Below are 9,861 nucleotides of genomic sequence, written 5' to 3' on the forward strand. Positions count from 1 at the left end.
TTTATATCCGTTTGCCACTTTCTATACCTTTGTGCAAGTTATTCGCAATGCCAAGATATATGTCATTTCTTTTTAGTGACTTTTAACTACATTACTCATTTAAAAAAAAACTACTTGGTTTTCAGCTATAGTATTGTTTGCTCTCTTGCTCTCCATCGCCTACAGCCCGCGCACAGTGAATAGCAAAGTCACTGCCTATAATCAGTGAGGGCCACGTCCGTAACAGGTGGAACTCCACTTATAGCAGGGGTGCTACAGCCACTGTAGGTTTGGCCTATTGCCGACCATTGCAGAGCCGTCCCGAAAAATGGGGCCAGGTATCTTCGATCTAGTCTTACTCGGAAAGCCCTGAAAGACGAAGGGGATTTGCCTGTAAGTTTTTTGGGGCAGTGTCGCCGTAAAGCGCCGGTCACTCTGTTGCAGCGACAGGTACATGATGATAATACGACAGAGCTGTCAGTCCCCACCGGACGCTTGGCCTGGGCGAGGACGGCAGGATCACCACTCTGCGGTTTCGGGTCCCGGGCCAGGCAGTGGGGATGTCCCTGCCAGCCCCATCCCCCCGGAGCTTGGGGGTTTCGGGGCATCTGGGAATCGCAGACTGTGCCGACAGGGGGCAGTGGCGCCTCCCGAAGCACAGGTGCTGGAACCTGGGGGGGTGGGGTGCAGCACCTCGGGCCTGGCGTGAAGTGGTTTCCCTTAGATACTGGGTTCCCCTTTGGTTCAGTGGCGCTCAGCACCCCCGCTATATACATTGTTCCCGCACCGGCCCAAAGCGCCCGCAGCTCCGGCCCGCGGGAGGGGTTGACCCCTTCCTCCCCAGCCCCCGCTCCGGCTCCCACAGCAGCGCCGGGGTCCCTGGCGGGGCGGCTGGACACACCCTGCGGCGCTGGGGCAGGGCTCAGGCGCTGCTGGGGGGGGCCTCAGGCGCTGCTGGGGGGGGGGGCTCCGGGCGTGTTGCCCGTTGCCGTGTGTGCGCAGGGAGGCGGGGGAGGGACCCCCCAGCCCTTTGCCCTCCCCCTCTGCAGCTGGTCCGCTCCGGACCCCCGGCTATATAGCCCCGTCGGCGGGGGGCATCCCGCCGAGCCTCCCGGCGCGGGGTGAGGGCGGGGCGGCCGCGGGGCTCGGCTGGGCTGGGCGGACTCCTCGCCTGCGCTGCCTGCCCGCCCGGCGCCGCTGCCCCCGAGCCCGTCTCTCCCCGGGGAAGGGCGCGTGCCATGTCCACGGGCTCGGCCAGCGACGCGGAGGAGCTGCCCGCCATGGAGCTGCGGGGGCTGCAGCTGGGCTACCCGCCGCCCGCCGCCCAGCGCCAGCCCCGCGGCCCGCTCTACCCCTCGGCGGACCAGTCCTCCGCGGCCGAGGAGGAGGAGGACGAGGAGGAGGAAGAGGAGGACGGCGAGGGGCGCTGCGCGGCGGCCGGGCCGGCCGGGGGCTGCAAGAGGAAGCGGGCCCGGGCGGGCGGCAAGAAGCCGCCGCCGCCGCCGCTGCTGCCCAGGGGCGCGTCGGGCGAGTGCAAGCAGTCGCAGCGCAACGCGGCCAACGCCCGCGAGCGGGCCCGCATGCGGGTGCTGAGCAAGGCGTTCTCCCGCCTCAAGACCAGCCTGCCCTGGGTGCCGCCCGACACCAAGCTCTCCAAGCTGGACACGCTGCGCCTGGCGTCCAGCTACATCGCCCACCTCCGGCAGCTGCTGCAGGAGGATCGCTACGAGAACGGCTACGTGCACCCTGTCAACCTGGTAAGCGCCCCCCAGGCGAGGCGAGGCGAGGCTGGCCCGCCCCTAGGTGGATGGGCCCGGCAGGGCTGGGGGGCAGGATGGACGGACAGAGGGATGGCAGACAAGGGCCACTTTGCTAAGAGGCCTCTGATTGGGGGGGAGCAACCTCGCACACCCAGCGCCTACTTCGCAGAGGTGCTGAGCTGCAAGAAGCCGATGGCTTGGCACGCCCGGCCCTGTCAATCCGGTGCCAGGCGTGTCAAGCTGGGCACCGAACAATAGCAGGCACGTGTGGGGCTGAAACCTTCATCCTGGAGCTCGAGTCCGTCCAGTCCCTGCCCAGAGAGAGCTGTGCGCCTTGGGGATGAGCACGTAGTAGCTCTGGGAGCGGGGGTGTTTGTGGAGAGGAAGAACAGACCCGTCGACATGTGTTTATTTTATAGGCTGACATTTCCCCCTGAAAAAATAATTAGTGATCTAACTCATCTGGTCTAGCTCTTACTTCTGATGTTTAACTTCCGCGTGTCTGTAGCTGGTATACTACATTTTCCAGCGTTCTTAGATTCCCCCCTATTTTTTTAAACTGTGTAGATCGCTCCAGCAGAGTGTTGTTTATTATCGGAGCCAGACCCCAATTCTCTGCTCAGTTACAGCTTTGAAAAAATTCGCAATCATCCCGTTTACACCAGTATAACGAAGAGCCAACGTTGGCCTAAAGTGATGCAGAGGCTAGATGTGTTTTATGTTGGGGAGATTGAATCAGAAACCTTTAAAGAATTCATTCTCTGGATATCAGGCAAGTTAAATGACTGAGGAAAATATAATTAATTCTTCAGGTCATTCTGCAGCACAAGCTTTCACTAAATCCAAAATTTAAGACCTGAGGCATAAAGAAGAGGATTGCTGTTTTGTCTTTCTAGATGTATTAGGATGGTTGATTATTTTAGCACCAGTTTAAAAACTAGGAAATCGGTTACAAAGCATTTTAAAAATATTATATGTTTGGACATGAATAAGTGGATGCTGGTAATAATAACAAGTTAAGGTGCATCTGATTCCAATTAAAATAATAGAGAGAACCAGTTTGTAGTGCTTCCCAGTGTGACTAAAACTGTTGTTTGTTTTTTAAATATGGGGTGCTAGGAAATTAACTGTTAATAAAAGCTCCAGTTTTACTTTATATTGCAACCATCCTTCTAATGTGAAATGCCTTTTTTGTTTACAGACTTGGCCATTTGTGGTTTCAGGACGACCAGAATCTGACACCAAAGAAGTTTCTACAGCTAACAGACTATGTGGAACTACAGCTTAGCTGAAGTAAAGCTAATTTTTTTCTGGATATTTTTAAGAGCTATGATTTATGGGCACACAACTAAAGGATGGTGACTAGAAGCCATCTCTAACAAACGGTGTGAAATCTTTGTACCCTACCCTTTCTTTCCCTTATAGTTCTGAGGGTAAATGCACTTAAAGGGAAGGAATAAAGAAGGGAGGAGGTGAGATGGGAATTTCTCTGAACTGGCTGCAGCGGCTGAAGTCTGGAATTTGGAAAGGCCTTTCTTTTGCTGCATCATTACTACCACTGCCTGAGAACCTGTTGATCTGAGGCTTTTAAAGTAATGGAAGAGGATTATAACATTATAGAATTACCAGCATGGACCAAAATCAGAGTCTACGAACTAATCCCAAACAGTGTTATTTGTATTCTAAAGCAAAGCAGTATTCTAGAGTAGTTTTGAAACTCAAATAGATTTATAATATATTTCGATGGCTTTTGTATTCATGAATCCTATTTCCTGCAGCTATGCAATAAATATAGTCATATTACTTTTGTCCTTTTAACTAGATTTTTCTTAAAGACATTGAAGTAGCATAAGCGAGGTCCTGCAGTTAGGTTATGGCCTTGGAATTAGGTTATTGCCCTTTTTTGTGTGTTAAGGTGCTATATACACGAGCAGCGACTATCCCTAGGACACGTTAATAGATAGGACAAAGTTCCCGTGTCTTAACCTGGAAGGGATCCTGCTTTTACTCTAAAACTGGGGTATATGTGTTGTAAGGAATGTATTTGTATCAAGCTATAGAAGATCAGGAATTTTAAAATATTTTAAACAGTCTGTCCTGTCATATTATGCTCATCTATGAAGGATACTAACCCTAATGTGTATTCTAGTGACATTTCTTCATCCAGTAAAGTACTGTAATGAGGACGCCATCAAATGAGTTGCAAATGTAAATAACTTTATTTTTTTATAAAGGATATTAAAAGCTTTGTTACAACAATTCACGGACTTGCTGGTGCTATGGTAGTGTCTGACTGCATCAAAGTAAGGGTATGTCTACACTACAGCTGCTACAGCAGCACGATTACAGCGCTGCAGCTGTGTCCTTATAGCCAGGGGTGGCTCTAGGCATTTTGCCACCCCAAGCACGGCAGGCAGGCTGCCTTCGGCGGCTTGCCTGCGGAGGGTCCACTGCTCCCGCGGCTTCGGCGGACTTCCCGCAGGCAAGCCGCCGAAGGCAGCCTGCCGGCCACCCTTGCAGCACCAACAAAGCACCCCCCACGGCTTGCAGCTTGGCGTGCTGGGGCCTGGAGCTGCCCCTGCTTTTAGCACCACTGTGTAGATGCTTCGTCTACATTGACAGAAGGGGTTTTTCCATTGCCGTAGTTAATCCACCTCTTGGAGAGGCAGTAGCTAAGTCGATAAAAGAATTCTTCCATTGGCCTAGCTGCATCTACACGTCTTAACTGTGGCACTCAGGGTGCAAAATTTTTTGCAGCCCTTTGAGTGATGTAGAGAGGTTGATCTAATTTTTAAGTGTAGACAGACATAAAAATATTCCTTATAAAGATGTTCCTGAAATCTGCCCTTATCAACATGTTATTTCTTTTTTTTCTTCATCTTTTGGGTGGGGATATTCTCTAGCAACACAGACAGGCAATAGCATTAATCCCTCCAGCCCACCAAAACAATTCACCCATATTACAGTAACACACCAGTCAGCAGAGAAAAGCATGTTTGAAAGATTTACAGAATACATTGATTCACTGAAAAGAAAAATACATGTAGATTAACAAATGGATGTCAGCAATACATTCCTTTTCGAATCCTGAAAGATAATGTAATAATCCTTTGCAACTGTTCCTTGTCATTCTACCATTCAAGCTGCAGTCAGCTTTGCTTTTATTTGTATTTGTGCAGTGGGAAAGCCAGCTGAGTTTTGCAAGTTGGAAGCAGACCTTTCCTGTTTCTTAACTCCTAAGATTAAAAATCCTGAGATAAGATTTGTTTTCAGAAAATATTTTCTTTGGGTTTAGCTCACAATCATCGCAGTGAGGGGGAGGGTTGAATCTTTTTAGAAAAGAGGAGGCCTCATATCAATTTAAACAATAGGATAAAGTAGCATTTGTTTAACAAGAACTGGCTTAACTCCTGTGTCTTTATAGCAGAGCAAGATTAGTTGAAAAGTATACTGGAAAGCAGCCTACAGTGTCCAATCTCCCAGAGACTAGCTTGTACTCCTGTTTAGGATCTGGTGCTCCCCTGGGGGAAGAATTAAGTGAACAATTTAGTTAAATTGCTCTCCTTACCATCAAGTTAAAAAATGATTCCTGCACAACAGAAGTTGGGACTTGATCCAGTACCCATTGAAGTCAATAGGAGTCTGTTGCTTCTAGTTACATCTGGAATAATTCTATTAAAGGCAGTTTGAGCTACTCCTATTTTGCACCCACATAACTGAGAGATGCTCACCCTCACTAGGAAGTAAGGTAAGAGAGCAAAGATATGCTAGCGAAGAGGAAAAACCTTAAAGAAGGTGTAATATACTGAAGAAATCAGCCTCATGTTTACAGTTCTGGGTCCTTTAGAAAAGATTATTTAGCAATTTCACTGAAGTGCCACTTGAGATAATCTTATTTGTGATCTTGAGCTGTTTTTGGCCCTGATCCCTGCTGTAATTGGTAAATGACTCTAGGAGACTGGAGAAACACTGAAGAAATGGAAAAGTTTAATCGGTATAGAAAGATTAGTATGGAAACGTTGAAAAGAATGGAAAGAAAAAAGGCCCAAAATATGAACTAGTTATATATGAAGTAAATATAGTAAGTCAAAAATTGGGGGACAGAGCATGCAAAGGATACACATCTCTTTTAGCTGCAATCAGTGTGCCATACAATACGGTCTCTAAAGCACACTCAGTTGTGCCTATAGAATATAAAATAAAATTGTTTGTCAAAAAACAGTGAATACATTTATATTCCCTGTTTCTTCATTGCAGGCTTTTAAAAAAGATAATAAATATCTATAATAATATGACAATTGTAGAAGTGCAGATTTCATATATGCTCTTCAGTTAAATGCACCTCAAGATTTGATTGTAATATTTTCAAGAATTCACTCACTTTTAATTCCTGTGTTCATAAATATTTTCTTAAAGGCATCTCAAGGAGCTTTTTCCTTCTGATCTGTCACTGAGAAGCATTTTGTAATGCAAAAAGTAAGATGCTCATTTGCACTAACTTGCTGTGGGTGAACATGCTGACAGGAAGCTTGCTGTCCTGCCTGGGGGAATGGGTAGGGCAAGCTGTAGGCTCTAGCATGCCTGGTCTATATTAAAGCAACACTCTGGCTCTGCTCTAGCAGCCTTTCGCAGGAAAAACTCAGAAATAGCAGGATCTTGGTCATGTGACCTGTTTGTTAGAAACCCCTGTTTTAAGCACTTACACATTTCCAAGGGGGAATTATAAGATTTGGGCTTTCTGCCTTGGGTTTTGCCATCCTGATGGAGAATTTCAATTCTATTTTAAGAGTGGCACCATTCTGTTGGGCTGGGTGTGAGTTACCTGAGCCTGGAAAGGGGTGAGCTAGTTTCTTTTGAATAAAATGAATAAAAAATGCATAGTATGTCCAGACCAGCGATCTGCAAAGATGAAAGGTAAGAAGCAGTTAAGTTTTTAATTACAACTGGCATTTCTAAGCTCACTGACCTTTTTGTTATATAGTCCCATTTTTTGTGACACTGGCACAAGGTACAGCCCATCCTGATCCGAGGTTCATTTATTAATCTCCCCATAGCTTTAATATTTTAAAAATGAAAGGACAGCTGCAATTCTCATTCAGCCTTTACTCAGGAAGACCTGTTAAATATGAAATTTTAAGGGCCAGTTCCCACCCTCTTATACATGCCCACTTTGACTTTGACATATCTGAAGAAGCATTTGTCCCCCAAAATTGTGTTTATGATTTTTAAATTAGTATAAAAGCTGCATGGAAATCTGTTTGCAGTTCTTTACATGGAGCTTTCATATAGCAAATATCACATCACTGTCAAGATAATTGCCTCCAACAAGAAAAGTGTATAGAGCTATATATGTACACACACAAATCTCCAATACATGCCACTCTTTAGACATGGGAAAAAATGCCTCTTACATTATGAATGATAAAAATATCGATCTGAGCAAAACAGATGTAGTTTGCCTTTAAGAAATGCTCAAGACACACCTTTTGAATTTGGGTAAATCATAAGCATGTTATTTTTAAAACTTCAGATTCACCCCAGATTAGAGTAAAAATTAAATCTGCTCAGTTAAAACCTATATGTTTGAACTCTATCTGGGAAAATGAGAAGAGAGGGAAGACATGGGGTTTTGGAACCTGAAACCTATCCACCAACCCAAGCTCAGGGTAGTTTCATCCTCTTCACATTACTTGCATGGAGCCAGATGCTCCCATCTATTTTGCCACATGATGAGCAGTCTCTTTCTCCACCAGTAGTCCTATTTAAATAAATAATAGAATTATATAATGTAGAGCTGGAAGGGACCTCAGCAAGTCATCAAGTCTAGTCCCCTGTGCTGAAGCAGGAATAAACCTAAACCATCCCCGATAGGTGTTTGTCCAATGTGTACTTAAAAACCTCCAATGATGGAGATTCCACAACTTCCCTTGGAGGCCTATTCCAGTGCTTAACTACCCTTAAAGTTAGAAAGTTTTTCTTGGTACCATGACACAAGATACTACTGAGCATGACAAAGGGGAAGAATCTGACCCAAGATATATTGCACCCACTGGGTCAATGTAAATAAAAGTTCTGTGGTTCCACTATTGGGTTCCTCACATCACTGCTATCCACACCTCACCAGTTTATGCAGGATTTGTGCACAGAGCTTTCATGCAGTCCACAGGAGATGCTAAGCCTCTCCCCACCTACAGCTGCTTTGCCTATTGCCCAGATATATTTTTAAATCAAAACTGCATGTTTTCCTAAAAGATATGATCTAGTTCAAACAGGAATTAATTCAGGGAACTGCTGTGGCCTGTGTTAAACAGGATGTCAGACTAGACAATCACAATGGTCCCTTCTGGCATTATAATCTATGAATCTCCAGTGGAATGGAGGGCCAGTGCAAGGCTCTGCAAAGCACTGGTGAATTTCACCCTGAGCAAATAACTGATGCATTCAAAGATACTAAATAAAATTTGCAAAAGAGACTAAGGACCTTTTTCAAGCTAAATCCATGGGATTTACACACTTAGGCTATGTCTACACTACCGCAGTAAGTTGACCTATGCTACGCAACTTCAGCTATGTGAATAACGTAGCTGGAGTCGACGTACCTTAGGTCGAGTTACCACGGGGTCCACACTGCGGGGGGTCGATGGGAGAAACTCTCCCGTCGACTTATCTTACTCTTCTTGTCGGGGGTAGAGTACAAGGGTTGACTGGAGAGCAATCTGCTGTCAATTTGGCAGGTGTTCACTAGACCCACCAAATCGACCGCCAGTGGATCGATCTCAGAGTGTTGATCTGGGCTGTAGTGTAGACATGGCCTCAGGTGCTTTTGAAAATTCCAAGGTGCCTACCTACATCTCTAAGCACCTAAATGCCTTTACAAATCTGGCCCTAAGGGATTCAGAAATCTAAGCCCCATTCTACTGCTATATTCTTATTGTTCAATCATGTAATTTGTATCCATAGAGATTCTATGGTACAGTATGATTCATTTAAGATTCTAATCTTATTTGACTCTATGCTTTCTTTCAGATACAGTGCCACTCCCCTACCAACGTCACCTGCTCTGTCATTCCTATATCTTTTGTACGCTGGTATTAATGTGTCCTATTGATTATCCTCATTCTATCAAGTTTCTGTGATGCCTGTTATACCAATATCCTTGTTTAATGCCAGGCATTCTAGTTCACTCATCTTAAGACTTCCAGCATTTGTATATAAGCATTTATCAGTATTTAGTTGCTCTCCACTTTGGGTGGTGGGGATTGAAAGTTTTGGAAGAACACCCAAGGACTGAATGGACTTTGAGGGCCTCATTCTCCTTGGCCTTGAACTTTGCACAGTCATTTACACCTGGGGAAAGGGAGTGCAAGTGGGTCTGAAGTGCTACCATTTTGATTTGATAGCATTTTCCACCTACTTTGTGCAAGTATAAATAACTAATGGAGGTGGCAAGGCAATAGCCGATCAAGCCAATTTCTCTCCCATTCCTCAGGGTGATCTCCCAGGGAGACACATCGGGAGGGAAACTTCTGCCCAGTGTGATGCTTGTCGTGGATAAATAAGGACTTCTCACTCTAAGGATTTCAACCCACCTCCTTTTGCCAACACCAAAATTCAAAGAAAAAATTGAGGACACAAAAAAAGAATAAAGGCAGCACTTTTTGGAAAGTCCCTATCAGACAAGCTACTAATAATCAAGCTGGACCCATAGCTAGCCTATGTAACCATGTGATCTTAGTGGTGTTGCCATGCCATCCCTGTTTATTAGTCCTTGTCTAGATGGGAAAGTTTTATTAGCTATACCAATTATAATGATAAAGATACGTCCAACTCTTGTGTGGACATTCTTATTCTGATATGAGTCGCTTTTTTTGGTTTAGCTTAAACTCCTTCCGCAATGACATAAGCTAAACCAAAAAAGACACAACACACACTAGAATGGTGATTATACTGATAAAACTATAGAAGTTTAAATTCATATTTTAGCTTATACAAACAACAACAACCCTTTGCCATGTGGATAAGGTCTCACACTCACTTTTTGCATCTTGTTTCACATTAGTGTGTAAGATTTTCAGGGCAGGGAGTGTGGTTCCCGGAGTTTGTTATGGTGCCTAGCACAGTA

At 45.4% G+C, this 9,861-nt stretch overlaps 1 protein-coding gene across 1 annotated transcript; it reads left to right on the forward strand.

Annotated features, from left to right (window-relative positions):
- The first annotated feature begins 1,167 nt into the window (after positions 1 to 1,167).
- On the forward strand, positions 1,168 to 3,998 carry MSC (musculin). Its single transcript, XM_045005963.1, has 2 exons — positions 1,168 to 1,736; positions 2,941 to 3,998. Exons 1-2 carry the CDS (start codon positions 1,218 to 1,220, stop codon positions 3,025 to 3,027), a joined length of 606 nt encoding a protein of 201 aa, XP_044861898.1. The 5' UTR covers positions 1,168 to 1,217; the 3' UTR covers positions 3,028 to 3,998.
- The last annotated feature ends 5,863 nt before the right edge of the window (positions 3,999 to 9,861 follow it).

This window comes from Mauremys mutica, chromosome 2 (genome assembly GCF_020497125.1).
Source record: "Mauremys mutica isolate MM-2020 ecotype Southern chromosome 2, ASM2049712v1, whole genome shotgun sequence".
Classification (NCBI taxonomy): domain Eukaryota; kingdom Metazoa; phylum Chordata; order Testudines; family Geoemydidae; genus Mauremys; species Mauremys mutica.